The 16,339-nt window shown below is 39.5% G+C and overlaps 1 protein-coding gene across 1 annotated transcript in view; it reads left to right on the top strand.

Annotated features, from left to right (window-relative positions):
• Positions 1-16,339, top strand: part of LOC110157540 (glutamate receptor ionotropic, NMDA 3B-like) — a 276,111-nt gene that overhangs the window by 254,963 nt on the left and 4,809 nt on the right. The window contains 3 exon segments of the mRNA XM_020921888.2: positions 4,132-4,283; positions 13,407-13,448; positions 13,450-13,572. Of these exon segments, the coding sequence (XP_020777547.2) occupies positions 4,132-4,283; positions 13,407-13,448; positions 13,450-13,572 (317 nt within the window).

Genomic DNA, 16,339 nt, shown 5'->3' with positions numbered 1-16,339 from the left:
TGTACACCCCTGGCTAGAAATTTAGTTTTAGTATTAATGTATAGGATATTAATTAAAGGTGCTCTGTGTAACTTTTCTGGTGGAGGATCTACCACCTGCTCATCTTAGAAATTATTAAGTGTGTTTGTGTGTAATTGAACAAATGCAAGATATATATGTTTTATGGAATTTTGTGGAACATCCTACAAAGACAAAGAGGTAGCAGACCCCCACACATAAGGAAACTTTAAGACCTCTAATTTTAATATACCGTTTTTTTGTAAGTCAGACTTTTTGGGGGAAATTTATTTTATAAAATCAGAGATCAGGAACTGACATTTATCTTGAAAAGCAAGTTATAGTAATAACAATAGAACAGAGAACAACAGACTGTTAACGTCACATATGAACAGTTCTTCAGATAACTATAGTATAAATAACATAACATAGCAAGTTTACCAAACTCTCCATCTCCCTTCAAATCATTAAATCCACTGAATTCTTCATCCTCTGTGTCACTTCTGAGCAACTCTGCGACCTCCGAAGGTAAACAGAGCATCGCTTCCACTTCTGCCTAGCTGTCATCAAACTCAGCATCAGTTCCAGTTAGAATTATTCCGGCCTTTCTGAATCCCGACAGGATGGTTTTGGTTGTCACTGAAGTTCAGGCTTTGTCCATCCATCCAATGACTTCCAGGAAGGTTGCATGGCGCACCCTCTCAGTTGTCACAAGTTTCTCACTCACTCCAAACTTTCTTTCTGCTGCTCGATTTCCATTTTCCGCTGCATATTTCACTGCTTGCAGCTTGTAATCTGCATAATATGATTTTCTTTTTGGGGCATTTGTGTTCAGTCTTCTCAGTCGTCTTTATAAGTTTGTTTAAAATTTCAGTGGTGCAAAAGTAATGGTGCGATTGACTGACATGATACAGACAGGACAGTGGTTCTTTCTGCTGGAGACAGAGTGAAGAGTGAAGTGAAAGTGGTACAGGAGTAACAGGAGGAGCAGATTCTGGCACACAAGCCTAGAGCGCCCTCTTATAGCTGTTAGTGTGAAAATTTTATTATCATTGCAGGACCACCCAAACCATGAAAAAAGTGTGAATAATAGTCCAAAAAATACAGTAATAATGTTTTTGTACAGTATGGGGGTTGTTCATTTTTATAGACTATTCCCCTTATTCCATTATTTTGTCAGAGTTGCCACAGAAACCATTTACTGATGATTTGGAAGATTTTGTTTTTATGCCAATTGCCCATCCATCCAATCACACTTACTATGACAGGACTCGGCAATATTTGTGAAACGTTCGCCCCGGAACACAGCAGCACTAGGAGCTATAATGAGATTGAAACCGGCAACTCTCTGGTAGGTGGGTGAACGCTCAACCTGAGTTTAGTTCAATTTATACACAAAACTTTTATTCCACTTTGTAAAATCTGACCTTGAGCAGCAATACATTTCCGTCTATTACTTTAAATTCTCTTGCGGGGACCCAAGAGGCACATTTGGGATCATTATTCCTAAAATGTCTCCTCGGTCTAGTTCAGTGCACAGGTTACAGCTCTGGCCATTACCTTTTGTGACATTGTGAGCGCATAGAAACAGATAACTGCCAATATATAGGCCCTGTTCCAGCTTTAGATTTACTCACAGTTTGTTGTGCGAAGCTCCCGAGACAACACACTCGGAGGAAATATGGCAAGCGATAAAAGACAAAAGACAATATGAGAATTTAATCAGCGATGCACCACTAGGGACACCCCCGACCGGCTTTGTTTCCTTACATAAGAACAGGAGGTGAATGCTGTCTGTTGCACATAGAGATCTGAGAGGACTAGTGTAAAACGGTAAATCTTTTTTTTTCCAGAGGGTACGTGCCTTTTGGCTAACTACATGTTTGGTTTTAGGTAGAAAAATATCCCTGCAACATGGTCCTGAGGCTGTTACTTTTACTGTTGCAGTGGATACAGCTATGAAAAGACGGGAGACCAGCGCACTAGATACTTTTTATGTTTTCATCTTTTATAGCTGCAATATGGTGACCGCAATTGCCTTTTCGTGACCCGCTGCGGTGGTTTTCAATCTGTGGTTTGCGCACACTGCTGGAGTTCAGAAATATAAAGATAGCGTTACTGACAACTGTCCCTGCTGAAAGGTGCACTGTGTAACTTTTCTGGAGGGGGTCCGCAACCTCTTTGTCTCCATGGAGATGTTAATGTTTTGGTTTATATTGTTCACAGTATGGTATTAAACTAATCTGTCTTGCTTTTATTCAACTGCAGCACTGCAAAAATGAAAATCTAGCCAAGTTAAGATTGCTTGAATTAAGACATTTTTTATCATGATTTGAGTAAATTTCCCTTGACAAGTAAAATGATCTACCAGTGGAACAAGACTTTTTGTACTTAAAATATGAAAATACATCTTACTATACTTGAGATAAGAAAAACAACAACTCTTTGCACTTAAAATAAGAAACTGAATCGAATGTTGCTTGTAAACGCACTTATTTCATTAGTAGATAATTTTACTTGTCATGTTGAATCTTCTCAAATAAAGTCAAATGTTCTTAATTTAAGTCAGTTGAGGTGTTATTTATTGCTCAAAAATATATATTAAAAAACATTTATTCTTATTTTGAGTGGTGGTGTCTCTCTACAAATTTTATCTGTACTTTGACTTGAAAGTCTCCAGAGAGATTCTAAAGTTTATGACCATACTGTGGAACATTCTAGACACATCTCCAAGGAGACAAGCAGGTGATGGACCCTCCAGCAGACCAGGTGCACTGTAACTTTTCTGGTTGAAGGTCCATCACTTGCTTGTCTCCATGGAGACATTGCTTTGCTTGGTATTTCCAACAGTATGACTTATAGATATAGAGAGCATTGTGCTTCTATTCCTCACCTTAAAAATGCTTAAACCTAAAATGTTCATTTTGTCTTCTTGTGTACTTTAACTCCTTGAGTTATTTTTTAAAAACAGTACAGTAAAGTGTATCTACCTTGTTGATGTGTTTTGGCTCTAGTTGCTGTCATCTTCAGAACTGTCCCCGGTGTTGGTGGTGCCGTGTTGTGTATGAGTTACTTCCTGTAGGCGTGGTCAGCCTGATTGACCCAGCAGATCGCTCAGACTGACCACGCTTCTCATCGCCTGGTGAAGAACAAGGGAGAACAAGTTCAAACGTTGGATCAGGGAGGCACACACCTGGGACACCCTCCTCCAGAGAGCACCAGGCGATGGGAAGCGTGGTCAGTCTGAGCGACCTGCCAGGTCAAAGTAACAACAGCTGATATATGACACATCACCACCAACACCGGTGACACTTCTGAAGATGCAGCAGCAGCAGCAGCAGCCTAAACATGTAAACAAGGTAAATAAACTTTACTGTATTGAATTGAAAAAAGCTTGCTGTGAGCTCCTCTCCACAAATCTGACCTGTAACTTGATCTGATTGTTGCACCTGATTTTGTCCTTGAAGAGATTGGTAAATTATTGGGAATTGGGATACTATGGAACATTCTAGACAGTATTATCTCCATAGAGACAATCAGATGGCATACCTACTGCACCTTTTAGTGTAATGGTGAAAACAAATAATCAAAGTCTGTTTGTATTCTCATCTGGGGTGCGTGTTTGTTTGGCTTTTTAATAATGATTTATTGTTTTCTTTGTTGGCACCGAAGGACACCTAACAAAGAGGCAATTAAACACATAGCAACAGATAAAACATTTAATTTAGTGTCAAACCAAAGATAAATCTGTCAAAACAAGCGTAGATTGCTGAATAATAAATGGAGAGCACTGAAGAGGGCTTCCTGGTTCATGGAGTAGAATATGTTACCAAACATTTAAACCTCAGATACCCAGTCCCCATAGAACAGTGACTGGCTCAAACTTTTGTCACGATAATAAAATTTCAACGAAAAATGAAAAATAGAATTAAGTAGTCCCTTGTGGTCATACAGTACTTCTGCTATTGATCAAGTTCTTTTTAAAACAATTATGAAAAGGTTCAGTTTGTCCTTTCATGTGATTTTTTTCGTCATTATCAATCAATCGCTCAAACTGGTACCAACTGGTAGTTTTTGTAGTCATTTTTGTATTTACTTAAGTGCTTAATTGCCCTTCTCTTTTGTCCCTTACAGGCTACGGTATCGGACTGCCACAGGGCTCGCCGCTCACTCGAAACGTGTCAGAGTTCGTGAGTCGCTACAAGTCTGACGGATTCATGGACATGCTCCACGACAAATGGTACAAGGTGGTGCCCTGTGGGAAGAGAGTGTTCGCCGTGACAGAGGTAAGCAAAAGAAAGAGGGAGCGAGCGAGAGGGGGGTCTTTTTTGATTGTGTCCGTCAAAGAGGGAGAGAAGAAGAGATAGAAAAGAGGGAGAGAGAAATAAAGAGAAATAAAATAAATAAAGAGAGAGGAACAGAGAGACGGAAGGGAGGGAGAGAGAGAGAGTCAATGAGAGAGAGAGGGGTTCGTTTACTTTTTCATTGTGTTTGTCAAAGAGTGAGAGATGGGGAGCGAGAGAGACTCAAAGAAAAGGAAATAGAAAGAGGGGGAGACTGAAATAAAGAGAGGGAGAGAGAGACAATGAGGGCGGTGGGGGTTGTTTACATTTGATTGTGACTGTCAAAGATGCAGAGAGAGGGGAGAGAAATAAAGAAAGATACAACGGAGGGGGAGAGTGAAATGAAGAAACAGGGAGAGAGAGATTTTGATTTTTAGCAGAACTTTATTGTGTTCGTAAAAACATTTTGCAGTGAATTTCATCCAAACCTCTTTAGAAAGAGAGGGGGCGGGGGGGTGAAAGAAAGAGGGGGGCAGAAAATGAGTGGGAGAGAAAGAAACAGAGAGAGAGAGAGAGAGAGAAAAAAAACATACAGAGAGAGACAGAGAGAGAGGGCACAGAGACTGAGAGACACACACAGAAAGAGACAGACGGGGAGACACAGAGAAAGAGACAGAGAGAGAGACAGAGACTGCGTTCAGACTGCAGCCTGAAGTTACCCAAATCTGATTTTTTGGCTTCTATGTGACCTGTATCCGATCTTTTAATGACAGTCTGAACGGCACAGATCTGAATTTTTCAAATGCGACCCAGGACACTTGGATATGTGCTCCTGAATCCGATACATATCCGATCTTTTGACATGCGACTTCAGTCTGAACGGCCAAAGCGCATTCATCCGACCTACACGTCATTAACAAGCGACAAACGTCCCTATTCTGCGCTGAAGCAGGCGGAAACCGGAACTGTAAAATCGCCAGGTGCTCAATGCTCGCGACCATATTTGGACAACTTCCGTAAACACAGAGCACGCTCGCTGCGGTTGACGTCATCGTGTCCTCCAGTGCGCATGCGGGACACTTTCGGGCCGTTTACCGTTCACACTGAAGTCACAGACAAGTCGCATTTAATTGGAAATGTGAACGACCTCGCAAAAACATCGGATTTCACAAAAAAATCGGAATTGAGCATTAAGCCCTGCAGTCTGAACGTAGCCATAGAGACACACAGAGAGAAACCGAGACACGCAGAGAGAGAAGCAGAGAAATAGAGAGAGACAGAGACACAAAGCGAGAGACAGGGACACAGAGACACAGAGAGAGATAGAGGTAGAGAGAAAGACAGAGAGAGACAGAGACACAAAGAGAGAGACAGGGGCACAGAGACACAGAGAAAGACAGAGACACAGAGAGAGACAGATAGAGACAGGGAGAGAGAGAGACTCACAGAGAGAGAAGCAGAGAGATAGAGAGAGACAGAGACACACAGACACAGAGAGAGACAGAGGTAAAGAGAAAGACAGAGAGAGACACAGAGAGAAACAGAGAGAGAGACAGACCGAGACCAGGAGAGAGAGACACACACATAAAGAGACAGACAGGGAGAGACTCTCAAAGAGAGACAGAGAGAGAGGGACTCACAGAGAGACACAGGTAGAGAGACACGCACACAGAGACGGAGAGAGAGAAAGTGCAACAGAGAACGAAAGGGAGAGAAAACAAGAAAGAGAGAGAGCATGTTTACTTTTGTTGCTGTTTGGACGTGCATTGTGTGCCAACCAGAGCTGTGGCATGTCCGTAAATGAGTCTCTACCTCAGGGACATTGGCTGAATTGGTTGCGCCCCTCTCACCACACACCCCCACACACACTCACACACACACACACACTCACACACACACAAACACAGGTGACCAGACAGGAGCCCTCCAGTATCGCACAGTTCTGGGTCTATTTTCTGCCCCTAAGCAGAGATACAGACACTTAGAGCTGAGTGGAGAAGACACTTATTTGTGGCGGAGCAGAGTACTCACCGTTCTCGGGCCCCTTCCTGTTTGCACCTCTTTAGAAAAGTTGAAGTCTCAAGATGGCACCCTCTTTCATCCCTCTCGCCTATTTGGGCTATACAAGTCTGTTTGCCCATCTCGTCAGAATCACACTCAAACCATCCAAGCCCGTTTTCCACCACTACACACATAATAGAGGTTGATCTGGAGTGTCTGGACCCAACCATACGCTCGCAGTCTGTGGTGTATAGGTGCTTTATGTTATATAAAATGTAAGACAAACTTGCACTGATCAGGTGGAGGGTTAGTCCAGGCTACTATCTGGCAACCCAATCCTGTTTTTGGAAGTAATATCTTGCTTTTTTAGGCAGACAGTTTCCATTTAGTGGGCTATATTTGAATACATCATTTTATTCATTCATTTATTCATTTATTATTTATTTTAACTGCTTTTATTGAATTTAGCCTCTAGTTATCATTTTAGGGTTTTAGTATTATTTTTATGAGCACTGATGGATCATGTTTATTTATTTATTTATGTTATTTTTTTTCTTTTTTTTGTGTGCACTAAACATTACAGTTGGTAGTGGATTGGGTTGGATATTTGCTTTAATAATGAAATTGTCTGAATCAAGATTGTGGTAGAAGAAGCTACTCAGGCATAAGCAGAACATGCAAACTCCACAAAGAAAGGACTGGCATGAGAATGGAACCCAAAACCTTTCTGTTGTGGGGCTTAACCACTACTCCACTGTGAAACCTATTGATAAAAGAGTAATTTGGAGTGACCAGTGTTTGTACCATGTTAGGTACAAAAACTGCATCCAGGTATTTACATTGTAATGTGTAGTTTTGTTGCCAGATGCCCTACCAGATTTCAGCTGCTTTATTTAGTTTGGTTGTTGTTCTGGAGTTGATATATTAACCCAGGGGTGTCCAAACTTTTTTCATCAAGGGCCACATATCTAAACACAGACGAGGCAGAGGGCCGATCTAGGGCCGTAGACTGGTGCTCAATACAGTGAATAATTGAAATATGTGCATTTTTAACACGTTAGAAGGAGCCCTCAGTCTTTATTCATGCTAAGATCCTTAAAACCACACACTAAATATTACTATTAGCTTTATCAGGGTAGATTTTTTTTTTTTTTATTGCAGTAAAAAGTCAGTTTTTAATTGATGCAAGGTAATTTGGGCCAATTCACCTGGAAGCCTGAGGGCCAAGAAAAAAATGTCTGATGGCTGCATTTGGCCCACAGGCCATAGTTTGGACATGCCTGCATTAACCTCTTCAGTTAAAGGAGAATTTATACATAAGACTGTTTTTACTTTAGATGTGAAGGTCCTATATTATACAAAATGGATTCTTGTGAGCTTTAAGCCATTATTTCCCAAAGACTGGCTCACAAGAGATTTTTAGATTTTTGAGTTGTGTTTTCATGAGCTGCATGTAGGTACATACACATACACCTCCGCGTACCCTCCGCTCCTCACTTCTTTTCCGTGCACTTTTTCAGCAGCACTGCCTTGCCTAATCAGTTTTCTGTGGGAAACATTGATTACTGTTTTTCATTGTTTAAAACTTGATTAATACTAATTGTTCAGAGAGACGCTATCATTCGGTCAACAACAAAATATCCTCATTAATGTTCAATAATGGTCACAAATTTATTTTTTGATTTACGAATAATGTTTATTAACTTGTGTCGCGAAGGTTTGTGACTTTTAAAATATGGGTCCCCAGAAAAAAAGGTTTGGGAAACGCTGCTCTAAGCCATTTTATGATGTTGTTACCTCCTCAAAAACATACCTGAAATTGTGTTTTGTTTCATTCACATGTTAGAGTAACCCTTTATTATTAGTCTGTTTACATCTCCAAAGCTCAAAATGCTGTATATTCCACCTTGTGATGTCATGAAGCATAGTTTTCAAGTTAACAGCTGCCGTTTACCTTTTGTTCAGCAGAGCTTGGCAATCCCAGATCTGAACTTATCCAAATGATTCTAATGAAAGTGTATGGAGTTTATAAACGCTGTGGTAATACACTTTCTGTGTTACTGCATGACATCACAAGGTGGAACAGAGTGTTTTCTGTTTGAGAGAAGAACTGAACCTAAAGGATTGTGTGCAGGGTTTGTGTGTTAAACATTTGTGAATGAAACAAAACACAACAGCGGGTTTGTTTTAGTTGAGGAAACATTATTATAGCAGATCAGAAAATGGTGTAATATTGACTATGGAGTGTCAAAGGGCTAACCACTCTGCCATCACAATACACACTCCACTCCACAATCAAATCAAAGCACATGCCTATAAAAAAGCAATTACACAGTTGTGGCTCCTTCTGAGAAAACCACAACCTTAAGTTCAGCCCGCAGGACGCGTTGGAGGCACGTGTAATAGCGGGATTGTGGTACTGCCCTCGGGATGGGGAGCAGCACAGGGTCACTCTTGTCACTGACGAATTTGTCGAGTCAGCGTGAGGCTAATTACCATTTGCGGCGATGCTGAAATGAAGCGGGGCCCGTGGAAGTGATATTATAGAACAGGGGACCGGGTCTAGCTTTTTCAACGGTGCCCTGAGAGGAGGAGAGCCTTACAGATAGACGCTGTGACAGAGATGTGCAAATGGGAACAAACTCTTCTTCTTCTTCTTCAATTAAACATTATGTCCTGTCCCCTTCCTCCCTTCCTCCTCCTCCGCTCTCTGCTGCTGCTCTGATTTAGGCTCCGCACTCCCAGACCACTCATGTCGCTTACGTTATTAGACTGTACATTTTCTCTGCCGCTAGAAAAAAAAAGACAGTCTGTTCTTAAGTAAAAGGACTGATTTGTTAAAATAGCAGTGATATGTGAAAAGGTTCTTGTTCTTCAAATAGTTTGGTTAGTGTGCTTGCCTTTTAGTGAGGAGATTACAGAAAGATGGACTGTATTGGTGTGTTTCTGTAAAGCTACATAATGTAAATATTGTGTTATGTTGTCTCCATGGAGATCACAATATTTCTCAGTTCAACCAAAATAAGTGTCTGGATTTCACATGTGGTATAAACACAAAAATTACAAAATCTTTAAAGTCTAACGATCCACACACACAGTATAGAAAAAAGAACAATAGAAGAAAGTATAGAACATTTTAAAGGTGCACTGCGGAACTTTTCAGGTTCGGGGTCTGCTACCATAGAGATTTAATATAGCAATAAACTTATATAAGATGCTTTTATTCCATTATGGGTGTTTTTATTGCTCAAGACCTGCAAAAACATGCATTCTTACTGTAAGTGGGGTCACCTCTTCACAGATCTCACCTGTAAAGTGTAGGGAGGTAGCATTAACCGAAATATCGTGATATCGTATCGTCAAAGTTCTCACAATAATATTGTAGACCATCACAATATATCGAATTACAAGTCTCTTTGCTTAAATTAAGAGTTATGGTGCAGCAATTGATAAATAAAAGACAGAGGGAACTATATAGACCATGATCCTTTGCTCCATTTTAGTATAGAATACCTGAAGAAATAACAGTTCTAAACACTTTTAAGTCTTAGTTCTTTGAATTAAGTCTTGTCGAGGCATTTTAAGAGGAAAAAGTAGCATATTCACAGTTTTGTTCACCTCCACAGAAAATCGTAATAAATATCGTACCGTGAGATTTGGATATCATTACATCTTTAACCATGAGCCTCCCCACCGTATCGTGAGCTTTCCCACGATATCGCAATAAACCTCGTACCGTGAGGTTCATACCGTGATGATATTGTACCGTGAGACTTAGATATCATTACACCCCAAGTAAATTGTCCTGGTGGCGTCTCCTGTGTGTTTCTGTGGAGAATGACTGAAGTTTAACTTGGATACTTTGGATCACTGCAGGTAAAGCAATAACATCCTCATGGAGACAAGCAACTGACGCTCCCTCTACCAGAAAAGTTACACAGTGCGCCTTTAAAGCTAACTTCACAGTGAATGTGTCCACCTCTTTATTTATGACGTGTGGGCCCACACTAAAGATCTACAGCTGAATACAAACTGCACATTGTCTTTCCTAACTGGTAATTATGTAAATACTATCTCATCCGTCTCCGCATTCCCCAGTCTGTCGGCATCAGTCGCAACTAATCACTGTCACCCCCCGCACCCCTCCTCATACTTCCTCTTTCCGCTCGCTCCTATGTGACTCCCTATATGTTGAGAATCAGAACGACACAATGTAGTAGTGATTAGCCTTGACTCTTATAGAACTGGCACAGGGCTACATTGACGTCAGATATCCTTTCAAATGTACTGATCGGATAATGTTATTGATCTAGAAGAATACTGTGTCAGATGTGGGGTATTTGAACAGATGAATCCATTGATTAACTGAATCATATTTTCACAGCAGCGTGTCGTGCAGTTTAAGTTCAAGTTCTGTGTTGTAAGGCAAGGCAAGGCAAGTTTATTTGTATAGCACAATTCGTACACAAAGTAATTCAAAGTGCTTTACAGAATAAGAAATACATTAAAATCATAATAAAAACAAATCAAAACATAAATAATCATGAAGATTAAAATTAAAAAAGGGAGACATAAATTGGAGAGAAGAGTGCGGAATGAAAACCTTTCAGTTATATGCACAGTTAAACAGAAATGTTTTGAGCCTGGATTTAAACAGCGTCACAGAAGAGTCTGTCTCACATGTTCAGGAAGACTGTTCCAGGTTTTAGCTGCATGAACCTGAAACGCTGACTCCCCTTGTTTAGTCGTGACTCTGGGCACCAGCAGGAGGCCGGTCCCTGAGCTCCTCAGAGTGTGAGATGGTTCATACGACACTAACATGTCACAGATGGACTTTGGTGCTCGGCCATGGAGAGACTTGTACAAGCAGAGCTGTTTTAAAGTCTCTTCTCTGAGGCACAGGAAGCCAGTGCAGAGACCTGAGCACAGGACTTATGTGCTCGTACTTCCTAGTTCGAGTAAGGACCCGAGCTGCAGCGTTCTGGATGTTCTGCAGCGTCTCACAGCTCGTTTGGAGAGACCAGTGAGCAGACCATTACAGTATCTAATCTACTGGAGACAAACGCATGGATAAGTTTCTCCAAGTCTGATTTAGACAGAAAACCTTTGATTTTTGCTATGTTTTTTAGATGGTAAAAGGCTGCAGATGTTATTGATTTGATGTATTCAGTAATGTTGAGTCATGTTTTATCAGATTTACTTGAATATTACTATTGATTTTGTTTTAGGGACAGAAATACTTTCACTTTCAGCACTGGAATTTGTTTATTTAATACACAGATATAATAATAACAAAGAGCAAATGTAAATAGTAGTAATTAATTCAATATAAATGAGGTATAATTATATACACAAGTAAAAATATAAATATATATTGTAATACCAATATATCTCTCAGCCATATGCAAGAGGTCATAAGGAAAAAGCAATGCAAACATGAAATAGTGATTGACGTTAATTATCTATTTGACAGGGACATTGCAGTCATATATAGTCACACGCAGAGTATGCAGCTGACGTGGCATAAAGAGTGTGTAGCAAGTACTAATTCTCAGCTTCTGTCCCTCGTAGAGCTTTTCCTGCACTGAATAGTACAAAAATACACATTAAAAACACATTTTTAGAACTAATGATGTTGATATCAGACAGAAATGTTGAAAGTTATCAATGTTGAAACAGGTATCAAAGTTACACTCAGAACAAGAAAATAGAAGGAAATTACTTTTTATGTTGTGTGTAAAATCACTTTGTGTATGTCTAGTGTTTTTTATCATTGTGGTATCGAAATCAGTACTGAATATTGCATCTATTCTTTAGTATCGAAACAGTTTTGAGATGACACTGTTGACACTTTTGTAGAATAAAGTGAAGCATCTCAAGCGTTGTAAGAAGAGACATGAGGCTGGAGACGTTTACTTTAAAGACCTTTGACCCTCAAGACATTTTGATAAGGTTGCCTGTTCAAGTCTGGCTTCTGCCTCTGTTGTAGGGAGTATTATACCTAAGAAGGACTGGGTGTTTTTGGCACAGCGACAGTCAATTTTCGATGAAACACTATCAACTATAATGAATCTCCTTGCACTGTTCTGCCCGTACTGTATATTTTTTGTATTTGTATATCAAAGTCTATTTTTATTCACCTTGTTTTATTGCACATCATCATTTTTATTTTTGTTATTCATTGTTTATATTTACTATTCATTGTTTTATGTTGTACCATACCCCTGAAGCAAGATCCTAGTTTGTGAGTTATATTCTCTGAAAATAGCTGTAAACCTTTTTCTGATTCTGATTCTGATAGCACTATAAAGCACACGGTGTCAGTATCAAATGTAACAAGTATGACGCAGTTAAAGGTGCACTGTGCATTCTGCAGACCTGCTTGTCTCCATGGAAATGATATTGTTTTGTCTAGAATATCCTGGTATGGCATTAAATGTATCCATCCAATGTGTTTTTTTTCTATTGGTTAAAAACTTGCGTTCTTTTTGTTAGTGGGCTCGCTTCACCACAGATCTGATGTAACTTGGCCCTTTAGCATCACCTGCTGTCTCTGTAGAGATAAATAAATGTAATGCCACACTGTGAAACATTCCAGGTATAGGCTGTATATATAAATAGACATAGGTAACGGGCTAGTCGCTGCGTTCCAAATAGAAAGTTCGCATGCGGGCGCTTCCGGCTCCTTCTGACTTACATTGGAATATTTTTGTCCCTCGCCCTACAACTGCCGCTGTCAGTCGTGTCATTTTGGTCTTAAAATGTTCGTATTAACCCGCTCTACGTGATCCTGGTATGTTTTTCTGCTATTTTCTCCGTTAAAAAATCCTTTTCATAATCTAGACCCAAATTCGCTCCTGTAACTGTTAGCACTTTATTTGAGGGCAGCCGAACTCTACGGGTGACGTCACATTCGTTTAGTCCACTTCTTTATACAGGCTATGATTCCTGGCAACATCTGCACAGAGAGAAGCAGTTGATGGGCCCTCCGCCAGAAAATTACAGAGCACACCTTTAATAAAGTCTTTATGAGTGTAGAATCAAACTGATCAACAACCTGAATCATTTTGACCTCCTTTATATTTCTAACTAACCCTTGGCCCTTTCTCTCCTCTCTGCCCCCAGACTCTGCAGATGGGCATCCAGCACTTCTCTGGCCTCTTCGTGCTTGCTGTGTATGGGCGTGGGCGGAGCCTTGTTGACCTTGGCGGGAGAGCACACCTTTTATCACCTGATCCTCCCCCGACTGCGCAGGGCAAATACTCTGCAGTACTGGCTCCACACCAGCCAGGTAAGAGATAAACACGTGGAACAAGAACACACCAGGGACCCAGTATTAACGACTGCAATCTGTCCAAACGCATGTGTACACAGACCAGCACTAAAGCATGCTGGGAGAGAGATGTGCTGAGCGGCGAGTGAAGGCTTAGCTGTGGGTAGACTGCGCCCTCTACTGGCATAAAAGTGTTACTACAAGTCCAGATGAGTCAATTCCACAGAAGTATTTGGAATGATGGTGTAATTATAATCTTTTGATAGAAAAGTAATAGGTCAATGTAAAGACATTGGAACTGCGTAATTTCTATGATTTAGTAATAACAAAAGGCAAATCGAATAAAACCTTCATCCTGTCATTTTTCTTTTTTAAAATAGTTTCTACAATTGGGTATTAAAAGCGTAAGTTAATTTAAGATATACTGTCTTAATTAAAAAGTAAAAGGGAATATAATGAGGCAATGTATCAGTTTAACAATAGCTTTCAACTTCCTGTTATTGGCGACATTTTGAGGACTTCAGCCCATTTAAAAGATATAATATTTCGTTTTGAGTTACTAATCGCTATGGCAACTGGGCTAATTCATCATAACTTTGAAGGGCATAGATACTTTTAAGCAGTATAGCTCTGACTGTGGACAAAGTTGTAAGAACTTCAAATCAAGGCAAGTTAAGGTAAGGTAAGTTTATTTGTTTAGCACTTCATACACAAAGTCATTAAAAGTGCTTTACAGAATAAGAAAGACATTAAAATCACAATACAAACTAATTAAAACATAAATAATCATCATAAAATTAACATTAAAAGAGAACCAAAAGTTAAACATACAACATTTTTACTGTGGTAGTACAAACACATTTTACAAATCCTTTCTTTCTTATTGAGTTTGCCTAGTAATAAAATAGCAATAGTTTTATTTTAATAGTCACTTGTAAGGACTTGCTCTTCTTGCCATGTGGTTTATGGTCTGGACTTTGTAGTTACCATCTGTCACTGGGTAAGTTGGGCAGAGTTAAAACTTTTATGTGTCCACTAAAATGGGCCAAGGACATCAATATTTCATGTTGGAGAGGAAAGTCAAAATGTCAAAAAGCCTTCTATATAAAGCACTCTTTTTATAACATTAGCAATGTTTTAATGTCTTCTGTACGCACATTAATAAACATCTGCTGTGATTCAGTACGTACAATGTGAGGCTATGTAAATTATTAATAGGAAAGGAATGTGGGTTTTATCAGGTTAAACTTGTGTAAATTGCATACAGTTTTTATACATACAGAATATATACAACAAATATATGAAGTAAGATATATGGTACTCTGATGTTATGTTTCCTCATCTCAGACGTACCTGGACTTTTTTGTTTGTTTGTTTTTTTCATTCACACATGTTTTACACACAGACCCCACAAATTTAGAGAGTTACAGTTCTTCTTTCAAAAGGCAGCAACACACTGTTCCACCTTGTGATGTCATGTGGTAATACAGGACGTGCTCCACTGTGTTTTTAGATGATTCTAGTGACTGTGTATGGAGTTATACACTGTCATTAGAATCATCTGGATCATTTCAACCCTGGAACTGCCGATCTCAAAAGGTAAAAGGGTGCTGTTAATTTGAAAACTACCACTTCGTGACATCACAAGGTGGAACAGAGCATTTTGAGTATTTGAAATGAAGACAAAATCAAGACCAATAATAAAGGGTTACTCAAACACGTGTGAATGAAACAAAACGCAACTCCAGTATTCTTTTGATGAGGTAACAGTATAATAACAGGATTTAAAGCTCACAAGAGTCAGATTTGTGTAATATAAGACCTTTAAACTATAAGGTTTTTAAAATATTGTGATGTCCGGTGAACACAGCCCATTTCCTGTCTCTCATATTAGCTCATTAATGTAATACAATACATAGGGATTTTTATTTGAAATGTCATTAAACCAAATCTGTTCCCAGGAAGTTCTCCCCAAAGTTTTCGTGAAAAGTGCATTGATATAAATATTTCATGCGACACTTTAATTAATCTGGCCGATGGACAGTGGACAATTAGAGATCCCACATCTGAATGTCATATTTTATTAAATCCAGCACTATTAAATGAGTCGCCTTTGGCAGTGTTTGAGTGAATATTGAAAGTGGAAATCAAGACTGCCGACATTTTTCTTTGAATATCTCTCTCAAAGGACAGTAACTCTGATGCAGTCTGAACCTCTCCTCGCTGGGAGGGCATCCGAGTAGATTCCCTGTACACTCATTTGTCCTGTCTTTAGAAGATATATGCATTTTAATAAAACACAACACTCCTGTAAACTTCATTCTGACAGCAGAGCATCCTTTGCACTGCCAAAAAAGAGTTTGGATTATTTTGATTTATTCACTTTGGTACCTGCTCGTCTCCATGGAGATCATCATTATATCATTTCTTTGCCTGAAATGTTCAAATGAATGGCATTTACTGTAAGTTATCTCTGCTCTCAAAAAGAAAGCATGTTTTTCAAGTTTTTAAGCCATGAAACGCCTGTGTACTTCAATAAATGCAAAATATATACAGTGGAATATTCCAGGTTCAGAATCATCAGAATATTGAAAGCAGTCTCAAATCAAGATTGTTATCAAACATTTCAAAGGTGTAGTGTTGATGATATTGGACCTTTCCTTCTGTATGTCAAAGAACATTGTTGAAACTCAAAAGAAAAATTCAGTTCAGACTGGACAAAAGAAGCGGCTTGGACGAGCAGCCAAACATCTTCACTCTAAAAAAAGAAACAGAATAGAATTTT

The sequence above is a fragment of the Boleophthalmus pectinirostris genome, unplaced genomic scaffold (genome assembly GCF_026225935.1).
Source record: "Boleophthalmus pectinirostris isolate CB_2022bp ecotype Guang Dong unplaced genomic scaffold, ASM2622593v1 HiC_scaffold_10, whole genome shotgun sequence".
NCBI lineage: Eukaryota > Metazoa > Chordata > Actinopteri > Gobiiformes > Gobiidae > Boleophthalmus > Boleophthalmus pectinirostris.
Note: the sequence above shows the minus strand (reverse complement) of the source record. Positions and strands in the feature narration are given on the sequence as shown.